At 41.7% G+C, this 17,571-nt stretch overlaps 1 protein-coding gene across 1 annotated transcript in view; it reads left to right on the top strand.

Moving 5' to 3' along the window:
• Window positions 1-17,571, top strand: part of IQGAP1 (IQ motif containing GTPase activating protein 1) — an 81,413-nt gene that overhangs the window by 4,605 nt on the left and 59,237 nt on the right. The window contains exon 2 of the mRNA XM_032953186.2: window positions 12,589-12,688. Within this exon, the coding sequence (XP_032809077.2) occupies window positions 12,589-12,688 (100 nt within the window). The remainder of the gene's footprint in view (window positions 1-12,588; window positions 12,689-17,571) is intronic.

Here is a 17,571-nt window from a genome sequence, read left to right as displayed (position 1 = left end):
AGTAAAACATGTGGCCGTAGGAGCTTAACGAGAAAATGCTGCATTGAGGCGGTGAGTAGTGGCCTCTGCAGTGGGGTGCGGCTGGGGGGGGGGCTCTGTTGGGTAAACGTTCGTAGAGGACAGTGAGGGTGACTGGGATGGGTGGTAGGGGTGGGATGGGTGGTAGGGCTGGACTGGGTAGGGTATTGGCTGATCGCTCTGGACAAGGAAAACCGGTTATCGTTTACGTATTACGAACAGGGGGGAGTCTTACCTACGGATTAGGGCTGTGGTTTGAGTCACCTGCTCTCTCATTCACGGAAACTGTTTGAACACACCCTATCAATAATCCTTTTACAAGAGTCGACACATTCACTTGACCAGTATGTTAATTCACAACAACGATGTACACTTTTGTTGGTTAAACTTGGTTATCCCCAAATGTGTGGTTAAGCTATAACTGTGCTGTGTTTATTGCCCTGGCAATGGAAACTAAATTGCATACAATAAGCAAGGAGTTTATAATAAAATGGTAACCATGGTACTCAACTGGATTGCTATGCTTTTACCCTGGGACGTGGATCATTTCTGCACATTAAGTTTCTTGTTTTTGCGAGAGAATGTGGTTGCAAGTGCCGAAGACTGAATACAAAAAATATTATGATCACTGCAGCTGTTTGGCAGAACAAGTATTGTTTTCTACAATTGTTTCAATAGACGTTTGGAAGGATGCGGTGAAAAGCTGAATTTGAAATACACTGGTCCTATGAATGCTGACATTGTCTTACTTTCCATTTTCCTCGTTTGCAAACTCTCATTCAATCATTTTAAAATGTGGTATTAAGCACCGAATGGACGTGCTTTCCAGATGTTTGCACTTGTGTGCCTGTGCTCATCACATCTCTTTGGACCTGACGACTTTGCCTTCCTAGTCTGGGACCTGACCGTAAACCAGATGTCAGCGTCTCCCGTAGATGCTGCATTCTTAGCAAATTGGTTTAAACTGCTAGGAATTTCTTCAGACTGTTACGTCTCATAGTTGTGGCATACTGTGGAAACTGCATGTTCACTGTACCAGCATTGTGGGCATACTTTTCCGCTTCTCAAGAATGTCACCAATTTATGAGATGTCCAATTAAAACGAGTTTCGAGTACAATTTTGGGGAATGATGCGGTCTACATTTGACTTGAATGAGTCAGATGGGTTATTTGTGGAAGTTCCATTGCTTGGTAAATATGCTGCACTGCCTTGTAACTAAGTGAGAATGGCAGAGTTGATTCATTGTATTTATTTGAATGCACCTCAATCCTAAGTGTTTATCATTGGCTATGATAAAAATCGGTGTGTTCCTATTTGAAAAACACAACATTCAGCTTGCGAAATGTAATTATTGGATATCACAAAACACATTTTGGATTGACATGAAAATTACATCAGTATTGTGACATTACTTCGATGCACTATAGGTGAAGTGTTGTCATTTTGACATCACTTGATAAACAGACTACACGTGTGTGTGTGTGAGATAGAAAGAGGGCGGGTTATGCGAATGTGTGAATGAAGAGTGTGTGAGTGAATGAGTGAGAGATTGAGGGGTTGTGGTGTTTCAAAGTGTGTACGACTTCACAGTGCTGTCTGCAGCCTCTGCCGCTAGCCTTGGTAGTGCACACGTGGTCTATTCCCTCGGAGGTATAGATCCAAATATGCACCTGCTAGACTGGAAGTTGGTGGCCAGGCTTGGCATGAAAGGAAGTGGGTTTGTGAACCCATCTGTATAGCTGAACTTTTAGCGTTACTCGCTCACATGCAAGGTGAGTATCCTCAGGCTATACACTTTCCCTCACAACAATGCGAATTTATTTTTAAAAAGGAAGTAGCCAAACATCATAATGTAGCAGGATCCTCCTGGGAAAGTCAACATTCTGCTGAGGCTTTCCTGGATAAAATATATATTTTCAAATATTTGTTTAAGTTTTCAATAAAATTGATTAGAAATGAAATAATAAAAATGCTCATTGTTTAATTAAATTAACACATTGAAAATTTTATTTAAAAAATGGCTCAAGAAATTAAAAAGTAATTAGATGAAAATGTAATAAGTAAAATGTGAAATGCATAAAAATTACAATTTATGGGTTAAACAGTGCAAATTATTACATTGTAATTTCTATTCATATGGAATCCTAAAAATAACCAACATTTGGCACTCGAACATCTAAAATTCTCAAATCTGGTTTATTAAATATGAAACCCATCCCGATAAAATAGAGAGAGGCACTTCTACTCGCCTACATCTGTTGTCATATACTTGCATAACATAAGATATGCAAGTACGTATATGACTTCTGAAAAGTGATCTTGTAAATTAAGGCAACGTGCCGATTACTGCTCCTAAACAGTTCAGCAATTATAAGCTCAGTGGTTCTACTAATTACACAGAAAATGAAGTCATATGGCCACTGAGAGTTCAAATGAATTCGTAACAACTAGATTTCTGTTCAACCTCGTTCAGTTGAAATACTGCACAGTAAAATATTCCAAATGCAATGCTGTGCAGGATAAAGTATCATAGAAATGTTATCCTGCATGACCGTACATGTCTGCCCGAGCTTCTGTAAACACATTACACACCTGTGATATAGCGTATACCATACATCAGCATAGTTATGAGCCCTATGTATACGTTTTCTTTGTTTATCTTGTATATAAATACAGACTTTAATTTCTGTCTCAACCTCTCGGATACCGACAAGGGTGAAAAATTTCGGATTTTCAGCTTTCATTTTAAGGCCCCAAAATCTCGATTTGAAGTGCCTCATAAAATTTTGTCATTCAGAAACCGTAAAAAATATAAGATTGCGTTTTTTGATCGTTTGACAGAGTGTTAAACAACAAGTAAAATTAAATCGGGAACCATTCTATATTTTATTGTTTGAGTTATTTCCGATTCAAGCGGTTTTGAATGGAAAAAAATCCGCAATTTATGATCAAATCTGAATAATTTTGAAACCGATAAAGATAGGAGCTTCTGTTCATAGAATATTAAGTTCATTAAATGTTGTTATTTGGAATAAAAAAAACGGAATCTTTCATTTGAGCAGTTTCCGATGGATACGTCTTTAAATTAAAGAAGTTGAATCAAGTCGTCAATAATTTTTGTTTTTTTTGCGGAAGACACATTTTTGGAGTAGTTGTTCGTGTCTTATCGTAGATACAAATTGTAAAAAAATCATATCAGGTTCATTATTCTATTTATTGCAAACTTTTGCCTGGTGAAGACATGCTTTATGAACTAGTACACAAATAAACGTACTTTTGTCCTCGCTCACAATTAATCTCAATTAAAATGCATATATTTCTTGAACTTGAGGCTTAGGTGGGTTGCAATAGCTCATTAACGTTGCTGTTTAGTCCAGTAGACAGTACTGCACAGGTTTTAGTGGAAATCCGTAATCTGATCTTTCTCTCACGTCGGTGTGTAATCTTCATGAATATACCTCCTGGAACAAATGTGAGCCACAAGCATTGCTGCAAAAGAGCCATGCCATGCTATTTCATTTGACTAATTTTGAGTAATTTTACAGCAAATGGAAAGCTGTTTTTGCATCCGGATTACAATGGGTAAAAATCCACGGTCATTTTTTTATTGCACGGTTTGTCTTTTATTGCTTGAAACAAAAGTGAAAGAAAACAAGTTAAACGTGTATCCTTAAAAAAAAAGTGTTTCTCTGCTTTGCGTGTTTTTGATGCTGCAGTTTGCCTTGGTAAACAACGCAATGGGGATTTATTTTGCTGTCTTTGCTTGGATCAACTGACATGTTTAGGGAACCCACCAAACGTGATGTCAAATTGCAAGTTTTTCGTGATTTGGTTTCTGATAAATGCCTCAGAAGCTGCGATAATATTAAAGCATTTACTTAGAACTTGGTGAGTATAACTATGCCTCCACTGCTGTATTTGTGGTGTGCGCTGGAGCTAAAATTATTGTCCCATGGTCACGAACAGAAAATAAAAAAATATTTAGCGATTTGCTTCAGCGGTGCATTTTGGGCATTGTGTATTCTGAATCTTCGAGTGGAAAATGTACTGTTTTCAAGTGCTCTGACTTGACTTCCAAGACATGAAGCAACATATTCTTAAGCCCTGTAAATGGTCATGTGGGGGAATTGACGTTTTAGAGGATGAGGCATATAAAAACTAAACCTTACAGAGTTAAGTGATTCCCATAAACTAGGCCTTTTATCCCAAATGATTCTGCTTCTTATTTCAGATGTAAGTTATTTTAAGTACCTTCTGTGTACCAATTTAGTTTCATCATCACAGTCAACAGCCATGATCTTTCCACTGCTGGATGAAGGCATTCCCACATTGCCGCCATCGCTCACGGTCTTTCGATGATGCCATGGTCCGTATTGCATTTGAGAGAATCTTGATCGCTACAGTGAGGGAAAAAAGTATTTGATCCCCTGCTGATTTTGTACGTTTGCCCACTGACAAAGAAATGATCAGTCTATAATTTTAATGGTAGGTTAATTTGAACAGTGAGACAGAATAACAACAAAAAAATCCAGAAAAACGCATGTCAAAAATTTTATAAATTGATTTGCATTTTAATGAGGGAAATAAGTTTTTGACCCCCTCTCAATCAGAAAGATTTCTGGCTCCCAGGTGTCTTTTATACAGGTAACGAGCTGAGATTAGGAGCAAACGCTTAAAGGGAGTGCTCTTAATCTCAGCTTGTTACCTGTATAAAAGACACCTGTCCACAGAAGCAATCAATCAGATTCCAAACTCTCCACCATGGCCAAGACCAAAGAGCTCTCCAAGGATATCAGGGACAAGATTGTAGACCTACACAAGGCTGGAATGGGCTACAAGACCATTGCCAAGCAGCTTGGTGAGGTGACAACAGTTGGTGCGATTATTCGCAAATGGAAGAAACACGTGTTAAAAGAACTGTCAATCTCCCTCGGCCTGGGGTTCCATGCAAGATCTCACCTCGTGGAGTTGCAATGATCATGAGAACGGTGAGGAATCAGCCCAGAACTACACGGGAGGATCTTGTCAATGATCTCAAGGCAGCTCGGACCATAGTCACCAAGAAAACAATTGGTAACACGCTACGCCGTGAAGGACTGAAATCCTGCAGCGCCCGCAAGGTCTTCCTGCTCAAGAAAGCACATAAACATGCCCGTCTGAAGTTGCCAGTGAACATCTGAATGATTCAGAGGACAACTGGGTGAAAGTGTTGTGGTCAGATGAGACCAAAATGGAGCTCTTTGGCATCAACTTAACTCGCTGTGTTTGGAGGAGGAGGAGGAGGAATGCTGCCTATGGCCCCAAGAACACCATCCCCACCGTCAAGCATGGAGGTGGAAACATGCTTTGGGGGTGTTTTTCTGCTAAGGGGACAGGACAACTTCACCGCATCAAAGGGACGGTGGACGGGGACATGTACCGTCAAATCTTGGGTGAGAACCTCCTTCCCTCAGCCAGGGCATTGAAAATGGGTCTTGGATGGGTATTCCAGCATGACAATGACCCAAAACACACGGCCAAGGCAACAAAGGAGTGGCTCAAGAAGAAGCACATTAAGGTCCTGGAGTGGCCTAGCCAGTCTCCACAGACCTTAATCCCATAGAAAATCTGTGGAGGGAGCTGAAGGTTCGAGTTGCCAAACGTCAGCCTCGAAACCTTTGACTTGGAGAAGATCTGCAAAGAGAAGTGGGACAAAATCCCTCCTGAGATGTGTGCAAACCTGGTGGCCAACTACAAGAAACGTCTGACCTCTGATTGCCAACAAGGGTTTTGCCATCAAGTACTAAGTCATGTTTTGCAGAGGGGTCAAATACTTATTTCCTTCATTAAATGCAAATCAATTTATAACATTTTTGACATGCGTTTTTCTGGATTTTGTTGTTATTTAGGATTTTGTTGTTATTCTGCCTCTCACTGTTCAAATAAACCTACCATTAAAATTATAGACTGATCATTTCTTTGTCAGTAGGCAAACGTACAAAATCAGCAGGGGATCAAATACTTGTTTTCCCTCACTGTACATATCCGTGACGGTTTTCCTCTCGGGGTGTTTTCCTTTCATCGCTTGCCATTCTTGCCACCTGTCACGTTCACCAGCAATCAATCCTTCTCGTGATCCATGTCTGCCCAATACATCTTAATTTTCCTGACAGTCAATATGATGTCTTTCAAATGTGCTTGTTTGCTCATCCATGTGTTCTTCATTCTGTCTCTTAGTGTAATTTCAAGTGTGCATCTCTCCTGCCTCTGTGTACTGTTCAGTTTTTATTCTATTTTCTCCGTCAGTGTCCCATGTTTGCGATGTATGTCATAGTAGGTAATTAGGAGTTATTGTAATACCTGTTGTATTTACTGCAAACAATTGCATGTTATACAAAGAGGAGTGTTGGAGTTTAGTGTTATAAGTTATAGCTGCAAAGGTAGAATAGGTATTCTCTACAATAATTTTAATATAATTTTACACGTAATATTGCACTGGTCTCCACAACAGAAATGTAAGAATAGTACCTTTGGCTCAAAATAAACACTGCACCATTACTTGTTTGATATTATTCGCCTGATCGGGAACCTAAGAGAGATAAACGAGGCATCCGAGTACAAACTCGTTTAACCAGTGTACTGTACATTGCCTGTGTTGGTTATTTACCAGTCGTGTTCCAATAAATCTTTCACGTTCCAGGGTTTCTTGCTATATTGAATGTTTAAAAGTGCCTCAAATGATCGATAATTTTAACATTAATAGAATGTTCCACGATTACCTTATTCAAAACAAACTGACATTTTTATTGCATGGGTCAAGCGAATTTTCACTGAATGTAATGATTACACGTTACCATTCACTGAATAATTAGCCTATTTGACATCAAACATAAGTCGTACATCAGTAACAATATCACGTCATTTACAACCTAAGACATGCCCTTTTTATGTTTAACGTCATACCGTACCTAAGGCAGTGGCTAATAGTCCACGAATGGTTAATTGTAGCGGTCCAAGCAATCTTAACTGTGACCTGCGTGTGTCTGTATTGGCACAGTAGCTAAGCATTTAGAATAAACATGCGTATAGAGTATTTATTTGGCTGCAATACATTTCCACATGGTACGCCAATTCGTTGAGCTACCATTTGCGGCCAAGTCGCTTCTGAAAACGAGCTGTATAACTCAGTGGGCCTTCCCTGGTGAAATATAAAAAATATATAGTTTGGCATCGTGCGATTGGTGTAGAGCCCTGCATGATCGGGTCGTGTGCCTGCGGGTTCCCGCAACGTGGGTCGGAATGAGGTCGTTCTGACCCGCAGGCATCCCAAACCTGATGGTGTCCTCTTGGTCTGTACTCTTCTGGCCCTGTCGACTGCCTGGCACCGGTTCACTTTCTAGGCTACGTGAGCTTGTCACTCCACCCTTATGATGTTATTGCCTACTATAATTACCAAGAAATGTCTTGTCCGTCCCGCGCGTGACGTCACTCCACATGAAGGCCCCCGTGACGTCACTCCACGTGAGGCCCACCCACCTCATTAATATTCATGAGTGGGTGGATTTTTACACTAACGCAGAGGAAGGTCGATCTGAATTAAATAATTTAATACGCAAAGTCGCTTCAGCTTCAAATATGACATTTCTTTACAGTGATGGAAAAAAAGAAATACGCAGCACAGTGCTACATCTGTGCATGACGTCATTGCAACCCCCCCCTTCATTAATATTCATGCACGCGTGGAAATTTACACAAACGCACAAGAAGGTCGTGCACTCCACATGCCGCTCCCCTCATAATCATGAGCGGGTGACGTCACTCCACATGCCGCACCCCTCCCCAATAACCATTAGCAGGTGACGTCACTCCACAAGGGGCAACCCCCCTCATTACTAATCATGAGCTGAACAATTTCTCTATTGAATATTTCAGATTTACTGCAATATACACCCGTCCTTGGACCGGCAGAAAAGCTAGTTGTAGTTGGTTAAGTGAGTTTTACAAACTTAATACCGTGCCAAAATCATCTCCTTAATGACGAGTCTACTACTTCTGCAACGTCCTTCCCAATCATCCCACATTGTTGACCTCCCCACCCCATCACCTCCGATTAGCACGGTTGGTTACGTACGGTGCGAAAGAAGTTCAACATACATATGTGTACAAATGAAAGTGTTTATTAGCACGGCAGCTTGCATCTAAAACTAAAATGTGATTTGCACTTGTAGAAAAACATAACTTTTGACATTGGTGTGTTTTGTGAAAATGGAATCCCAGCCCAAGCAAGCTTTTGTCGTTAGTTGCACACACACACATGCACTCGCGTGTGCACATGCACGGACACTTGTCAAGGATGTGGGAGGTTAGATTAGTTTGTCCTTGAGATCACCCTCATCCTAAACCTGTTATATTGCAGGGCATAGTCTCAAGCACCAAGACTGGTGATGACTAGATGACATAAATAATACTGTGCTCCATTGTAAACCCCACCCATGCAGGCAACACACAGTTGGATGGACGTGTAACTGTATGTGCATATCAAGTTACTTATGGTCAGTTATTTTTCACGTGAAATGTGTTCCTCCTGTATGAGTGGCTCAAAGAAACCTTTTACCCATGAGACGTTACGGCCTCTGTTTGCCATTTACACGCTAATCTTCTCTCCACTTTACAGTAGTTGCCTGTGTTCTCGTGCCATGAATTCGCTTGTCAGGTTAGGTTAATATTTTAATTTAAGTGTAACTAATTTTCATCACCAACCCAATACAGGCCCTTACAAGGAAATGCTCAGAATTCTTGGCACAAAATTGTCGTTTTGAATTAACTTTTTATAAAATATATATTTTTCCACAGCTGTGCTGCGTCACACTTGCAAACATTCAACATCACTCAGTATATCCCCGCACGATTGGGTATTGTGACCAAGAGCAATTAATCAAAGAGCATTCATCAGGTGTAAGAGAATCATGTGAAATACATATTTTACAAGGGAACCTGGGCTTGTTTTTATTCGTGTACAATGTATCTAGACTTTTGTTTTCTTAATCTCTTGTCGCACTTCTTTTGGGTACAAGATATAGTGCTTGTCATTGAGTTGACTTTTAGGTTATCATCTTGCCAGATTGCACCTTGAAATATAGTCAACTCTTGTTACTGGCAAAGGAGGTCTCATAATGTAAATGCTCACCCCGAGCCCTCAATACTCTGATAGTGCGCTGTTTTTGAGTTGTACGCCTTTTGGCGTCTTCTGGTCCAACACCAATGGAGACTAGGCTCTAAGAAAAGCCGTCTCGGGTGTGGACCAATCAAATTCAAGGACAGTGCATATTATTATCAGAGTTGTCTCTTTTGTTTGTATTTTGACTGCTTGTGTTGTGGTTATTGCAAACATGATGCCTTGAATAAAGGTGTCAGTTTTTGTGCCAGTTAAAAGGGTAAAACCTATTCCTTACTCTGAAAAGCTCAAGGGTGTCTCCTCTACCCTTTTGGGTCAGAAGCTTAATGCCTGCCGCTGCGTTGGCTATCCATAAAACTAGCAACCTCTGGCTGCACAAGTGGTCTTCAAGGAAGTTGTGGCACACTTTTGTTGCTTTAGGGTTGGTGTATTGCCCAGGTCATCAAGTGGTAACACCACCTGTCAGGGCTACAAAGATTGGCCACGTTTTCTCCAACATATTTTTTTTTACTTTGGAATTGGTCAAACATCTCAAGCCTGGAGGCTACTAAAAAAAAATCTATTGAGCCTCATAACGCTTTCTTGGATGAATAAATGGCAGCGTTTTTGTCGATGTATGCATGGCCATTAGCTTGACCAGTCCTATTCCACACCGTAGGGATGCATTGTGCATGTATTATTTGTGGTGGGAGTTGCTGGTTAATCATTTAATTCCTTCATTTCATGTGTACGGCCTTTACAGCATCGACGTCAAACTCCGTTGTAATGGAGTACAGTATTCAGCCTATGGCGTGAGGGTAATATGTTTTATTGGGGTCTGAGCCGTGAGTGTATTTTAAGCATTGGTGTTCAAACTTTGGTCCCCTTCATAAGGTTGGTGTGGCCCTTGCGAGCTGGTTAACACAATGAGTCGTTGTCTCCCGACTGCGTGAGCTTTGTGTTTCTTTTAAGTTACCTTTAGTTGACATATATAGCCCTATCGACTTGAAAAATGTCACGGGTTTCGCATCCTGCAGGTAACAATTATTTTCTAAATTACCGAATGAGTAATGTATTGTGTGTGTGTACAGTGTTTTTTGTTGTTGAACAAATGTCCTTAGATTGTGCTTGTAATAACGAACAAATTAACTTTTACTATCCATTGCCGATCAGAATTTGGCACGCGAGAAAATAATTGCAGCCTTCGGGAACATTTTTTTGTAGATTATTAATTATTTTCATGTTCCCACGAGAAGCTATTGCCGTCTCGAATGTGACAAAACTAATCGTCGGTGATGTGGCATATGGTGTGGTAGCCGTTTGTGTGAGAGAGAAAAAGTGAGACCTGTGCAAAATTCACGCAAAGTAAAATACTCTACCATCTTTAAAAACAAACTTGTCTTCTGTTGAAATGTATGTCACAATGTACTCTGTACAGTAGTTAATTTTTTTGCTAAGTTTCACCACAATGTTGGAATTCATGTTGTTAGTAATAGCCTTCTGAATGTGATTCGGTTGCTTGACTCCGCAATCGCATAGAGAACGAAGTTTAATTCTGGGTTGGGCATCAACGAGGAGACGTCTTTGCGAGGCCGTTTAATTGGTGGGGGACGTCAACAGTTGTGGTCTTTCTGTGTTCGGACATGCCCCTGCCATGGTTGTTGATACGTAGAATGTTTAACACGTAGGCTTTCGCGACTAATATAATTCATAATACAGGGGGTTTTTTTTGGGGGGGGGGGGGTTCGATTGCGTAAATAAATATATTTATATTTTATATATTTATGCGATCTAATCCAAAAAAAACCTGTTATGGGATGATAGTAGAATGTGTAGAATTTCCTACACCGGATTTTAGGGACCACGATTAGCGGCTTTGCAAGTGCCATTTGGTCAGGCGTTCACTTTGACTTGTACTTGCGTTTGAAATGGAGAAGGGCAGAAAACAAAGTGAGAAAATAATCCCATCATCACCACCACCACACTTTTTTCGACGGTTAGGGCACACACATATGGCTGTGTGTACTGTATCCTACTACCCCGTTGGTGCGGCTAAGGGTGTGGTCCAATGCCTTCTCCCACCCAACCATCCATGCAAGTCGGCTCTGCTGTGGTTTTCGGCTCTTGCTCCGCATGCTACTGCGTTGCCTGCCTCTGGGCGCGGTCACGACTCCTGCCCGGGTCCGTGAGCTCACAAAGTTGTTGATTCCAAAGCCACCTTCCGCGGAATGTCTCGGCAGTTTACCTACAGAAAATCTCTCTCGCCAGCCTTCGCATTCTCACTGTTTACGGTCATCCTAAACTGTTAGACTTTGGTGTATGTCCGCTTCTGTTGTTTTGGAAACTTGCTCTTGAAAACGGACTATAATTTGACCCACTTTTTGAGTGACAGAATGAGATTGTGTAAAAAAACAACAATCAATGAATGTGCAATGAGCGTGGGCCCGCGGAAGGTTTGAAGCGCAAAATGTGTAAACACGACGTTCACACTTGCGTCTTTGTGTTTCGTGTGTGCCCACCGTGTTGTTTCGTATCTTGGAAACTTATATAATTTTGTAGCGCTTCCCTGAACAGGCCTTAGACGATTGTTTTTTTTGCTTCGACTCGTACAGTGCAAAAGCGCTTTATTTCCATGAATGAAGAAACGCCTTTTGGTAAAAAGGGAAAGGGCCGCGACTGGGCGAGGTGAAGCCAAAACAGTTGCAAGGCACATTTGGCACTCTGCCAGATGTTCATGGCATTGTTAAACTTTTACAATAATTCTATAACAAAGCGACAATATGCGACAAAAAAAGTGCCCAGCTACAGTCTATCTTGTTTTCCCAGCACTGTCTTCAAGTACCTTTTTGTGCCAAAATGTACACAAGGAAACACTTAAGATGTGGGTCCTAACCAACTGCGCTCCCATGGAATCATATCCCTAATGTCGCCTGTGGTAGCCATTGTGCCTCTGCCCAGTGTTGGTCTGGTAGACACCCTCAATTACGGTCACCATGTACGTTCACTGCTGTCACAAAGGTTTGCTAACAGTTTCAATAAAGCCAGAATAATGACTGGGTTCCCACACTTAAGCTCTCGTCCGCACGAGTTTTCCTTTCATGTTACTTTGCACGAGATAAGTCACCGTAGCTCTACAATTTGTGCACATGCTACGTGTTTTATGTGTCAAGCGAACACATGTGCATAATTAATAATTTACAGTTTTTTAAAAGGACAATAAAAACTCGTCAGTTTGGAGATATGGGATTTGTTTAGTCCACGAGGCGTTGGGTGCATGGCCAGAGGGTGAATGCCCGACTTCTGACTGTTTTGGAATCGGTCAAACATCCCAGTGCAGGACTGTATTGCAAAAGAGCCTTGAGACTGAAGTGGAGGCTTTCCCGTGTCAATAAATGACTTAATATACTTATTGTTATTGCTGTTTGTTTTTGTGCAGCCGTGCTGGACAATGAGCGGATGTCAGCAGAGGAGATGGATGAAAGGAGGAAGCAGAACATTGCCTATGAATACCTCTGCCACCTTGAGGAGGCAAAACAGTAAGCTCTCCACGCGGCACCCACGTACACTCAGATTAAACTGTGTAAGTTATTTCCCACTTGTTGGTTGAAAACCGAACCTTGTAATATTATCCTGTTCGTAGCTAAAGTACGTTCGCTACGATGGCCTATATACGTACCTGCTTCTCACTACACTACAAATGAAATTGAGATTTTCGGACAAAGGTAGGTTGAATCATTTGGTACAAAAGTTATATGTCTAATTACTGTATAGTGAGATATGTTTTTAAATGCTATGTTATTTAAAAATCTGCCCTGCCAACGAGAGCATGAATTGGACATTAAAGCTTTCTGCGGTATGTTAGAAGATGGTATGCACATTGTTGTTAACAACCAGGGTGTGGCAGTTGACGCCTAGATTTGTTGTGCACACTTTATTGCATAGTTAACAGGTGGTTGATAATGCTGCGCTAGCAAAAGATGAGGGTTATTGTACGTCTCGCACTTCAACAACTTATTTTGTTCAGCGAGGCAGATTTCCACTACCTGCTCAGAATGTTTTTGGAAGCTGTGAAGCAGAATCTTCATCAACTGTCTTCCTGCTCTCTGGCGTAGCAAGGATTTGTGGATGCGTTTGGTATTTGAGGATGGATTCCCACGCGAGCCTCGGTAAAAAAGAAAAAACATTGAGGGAGCTCCACTTTGTGGGTACGGTTCTCGTGATGCTTGCAAAACCGAAAACATTTCCACGCACTGCATCTGCCTAAAGCAAATGGCAGTGAAGTGTCTATCAATTTTTTTCTGTTGACTGACGTTCGGAACAAATGTCTTGCATGAACCCACTTTGCATGGGGTTGCACTTACTCAATGGCGGTGAGTGGCGGCGGTCCAGATTGAAAGACCGCACACCCCCGTTTAGGCGTGGCTCTGGTTAGGCACACATGCAGACCTTGGGTTGCACAGCTAACATGGGTGTGTCAGCCAACAAGCATGCGACAACATTTCAAGAGTGTTTTAAGTCCGCAGTTCGGTTCATTCCAAGTAGTATTACTCTGTGATATGCATCACATTTATATGTCGTTTGACCGCGCGTTATTCAATAAAACATTCCGGTAATTTAAAAAAAATCCCGAAACAAGTTTTATTTTGGGACCTCCTTTGCCAGTACCAACATGAGAAGAGGTTTTCCCCTTTATTCCGGCAACAAAACAGATGTTAAGATGTTAAAACACCAAACTGAATCCTTTTAATACTTGTTTGCATTCTGACCACAAGTATTGTGGCTAATGCAGACATGATTCCTCGTAAAAGGTTTAAGGTTGGTGTTTTAGCATCTTTACACCTGTTTTGTTGCCATAAAAACGGGGAAAACCTATTCTCAAGTTTTATTTTACGAAGATTTTGCTTGTACAGTGAGGGAAAAAAAGTATTTGATCCCCTGCTGATTTTGTACGTTTGCCCACTGACAAATAAATGATCAGTCTATAATTTTAATGGTAGGTTTATTTGATCATTGAGAGACAGAATAACAACAAAAAAATCCAGAATAACGTATGTCAAAAATGTTATAAATTGATTTGCATTTTAACGAGGGAAATAAGTATTTGACCCCTCTGCAAAACATGACTTAGTACTTGGTGGCAAAAACCTTTGTTGGCAATCACAGAGGTCAGACGTTTCTTGTATTTGGTCACCAGGTTTGCACACATCTCAGGAGGGATTTTGTCCCACTCCTCTTTGCAGATCTTCTCCAAGTCATTAAGGTTTCGAGGCTGACGTTTGGCAACTCGAACCTTCAGCTCCCTCCACAGATTTTCTATGGGATTAAGGTCTGGAGACTGGCTAGGCCACTCCAGGACCTTAATGTGCTTCTTCTTGAGCCACTCCTTTGTTGCCTTGGCCGTGTGTTTTGGGTCATTGTCATGCTGGAATACCCATCCACGACCCATTTTCAATGCCCTGGCTGAGGGAAGGAGGTTCTCACCCCAGATTTGACGGTACATGGCCCCGTCCTTCGTCCCTTTGATGCGGTGAAGTTGTCCTGTCCCCTTAGCAGAAAAACACGCCCAAAGCATAATGTTTCCACCTCCATGTTTGACGGTGGGGATGTGTTCTTGGGGTCATAGGCAGCATTCCTCCTCCTCCAAACACGGCGAGTTGAGTTGATGCCAAAGAGCTCCATTTTGGTCTCATCTGACCACAACACCTTCACCCAGTTGTCCTCTGAATCATTCAGATATTCATTGGCAAACTTCAGACGGGCATGTATATGTGCTTTCTTGAGCAGGGGGACCTTGCGGGCGCTGCAGGATTTCAGTCCTTCACGGCGTAGTGTGTTACCAATTGTTTTCTTGGTGACTGGTTCCAGCTGCCCTGAGATCATTGACAGGATTCTCCCGTGTAGTTCTGGGCTGATTCCTCACCGTTCTCATGATCATTGCAACTCCACGAGGTGAGATCTTGCATGGAGCCACAGGCCGAGGGATATTGACAGTTCTTTTGTGTTTCTTCCATTTGCGAATAATCGCACAAACTGTTGTCACCTTACCAAGCTGCTTGGCAATGGTCTTGTAGCCCATTCCAGCCTTGTGTGGGTCTACAATCTTGTCCCTGACATCCTTGGAGAGTTCTTTGGTCTTGGCCAAGGTGGAGAGTTTGGAATCTGATTGATTGATTGCTTCTGTGGACAGGTGTCTTTTATACAGGCAACAAGCTGAGATTAGGAGCACTCCCTTTAAGAGTGTGCTCCTAATCTCAGCTCGTTACCTGTATAAAAGACACCTGGGAGCCAGAAATCTTTCTGATTGAGAGGGGGTCAAATACTTAATTCCCTCATTAAAATGCAAATCAATTTATAAAATTTTTGACATGCGTTTTTCTGGATTTTTGTTTGTTGTTATTCTGTCTCTCACTGTTCAAATAAGCCTACCATTTAAATTATAGACTGATCATTTCTTTGTCAGTGGGCAAACGCACAATCAGCAGGGGATCAAATGCTTTTTTCCCCTCACTGTAACTGTTGACAGTAAAGTCAATTGGCAGTTTCAAAATAATATCCTTTTTTGTGACAGAGGGAGTCTAGGCAGATCAGAACACAACACATTTGCACAAATATATACCACACTCCACACACCTAGCATACGGGACTGGCACACATAAAAGGACAACCAGTTTGAATTAAACCTGCAAAAATACATCACAGATTTGTCCTCATTCTGTAATCGCATTGGCTGGCTTATCACAATATAAATACTCCTTATTTACTGGTTCCCAAGATACAAAGGTCTAAAAAAAATGTTATGGAATTGAGTTTGAGCACCGGTGAATTTACTCTTGCTTTAGTATTTTTCCCCTATCCAAGCATAACGGCTAAGAACATATTCTTGGTTCTTTCGGTAAAGTCACGTAAAGATTATGAATCCCTGCAGTCACGAAAGCTTTTAATCAAAAGGCTAAGAACATGTTTAAACAAGATAACGTTTCAGTGTAGAAGGTTAGCGTAGCATAATTCTCGCCGAGTGCCAAGCAGCACCCATGCACGTCATGATTCGCAGAGCTTTAGCGGGGCTTTAGTAAACGGGCGGCAGCGTAGGTGCTGTCTGCTGTGTTTGGTTTGGCATGCATGAAAGCATTTTGGTATTTCCTGCCAGGCCTAGTCTCCCGGGGAGGGGAGTGGGGGCGGTCTGCATGAAGGATGCCCAAGCAGCTTGTTGGTCTCTCACATGTGTGGCTTGATGAATTCCGTGCGTAACCCCGCCAACTCAAACAGCGGCCTCTTGGTCTAACCCCCTCGGATGCATCTTGTTGAGAACGACCATTACACTCGTCCTCCATGGCTACCGGTCGTCGTTCGTGACCTCTCGTTCGACAATTCGTTGTGCTTTTGCCGTTTGTCAATCTGCTGCTGTCGTGTATGTCGTGGCGGTTTTTTGACCTTCACCACTCTGGTCAGTGCGGTTTGGGCAAAGAGGTGGCCTCAATACAAGACTAGTTCAGATATCATTTGTCACTAATGTTAGCCATGGCCATAAATCGAACACAGTCCACAAACCGCTTTGCTACTACTGCTCCCCATGCATTTGTGTTAGCTTGCCAAAGTTTTTATGAGTAATGTTTTCCCAGCATTCTGTCCAATTTGATATATTTGTTAATAAATTAATGTTGCTGTGGAATATTACCAATTCATTGATGGTTATCCAATTCCTGTGTGCACTGCATTTGCATCGCAGTACAATTAAGGTTCGAGAGCAATAGCATCAGTTCTTATGATTTAGATATTGGGGAAAGCTTCACAGAGTTTAAAAACTTTCACATGATTATTGCATTAGGATGTTTGGACGGTTTTTATTTTGTGTTTTTAAGTGAGAGAAAGCCAGGTTGTCTGAAGAATACTCATAAATATTAGTGGATAACACCCAAATCCACACAGATAGGTTCACCACTTCATGTAATGCCACCTACTGGTCATCTCACGGCCCTGTAGTTAAGGCAAATGAGCCGAATGCACGTTAATTATGAGGCCAATTCACCATCCTCTGCCTTTGCCATTGATAAATGTTATCGTGACGCTCCTCGCTCGTGCATAAAAATGACGATGTAATGACATCGACGAAGATAATGTGGACCAGAAAGCCTGCGGCTGTCCATTAAGCGAGGCGGGAGTGCGTCATTTAAGATTCTGTAACATAAAATGGTGCATTGGCATGCATGGCTGAGTTCGCCACAGGCCTTTGGCGGTTGTCTGGTCTCGCCCATAGTCTGCAGCTATCATTTACATACCGTCAACCCCTTATCAGTGCCCTACCTTATTCCAGACCAATTCAGACTTTTGGTCACCCCGTGTCCTTATAAATCTCAAAGTTCATCCTACAAAGTCCCATCACAAGGGAGAAATACAACCAAATAGACACATTTTTTTGCCC

This window comes from Petromyzon marinus, chromosome 13, assembly GCF_048934315.1.
Source record: "Petromyzon marinus isolate PM22_M1 ecotype Great Lakes invasive population chromosome 13, UKy_Petmar_22M1.pri1.0, whole genome shotgun sequence".
NCBI classification, from domain to species: Eukaryota; Metazoa; Chordata; class Hyperoartia; order Petromyzontiformes; family Petromyzontidae; genus Petromyzon; species Petromyzon marinus.
Note: the sequence above shows the minus strand (reverse complement) of the source record. Positions and strands in the feature narration are given on the sequence as shown.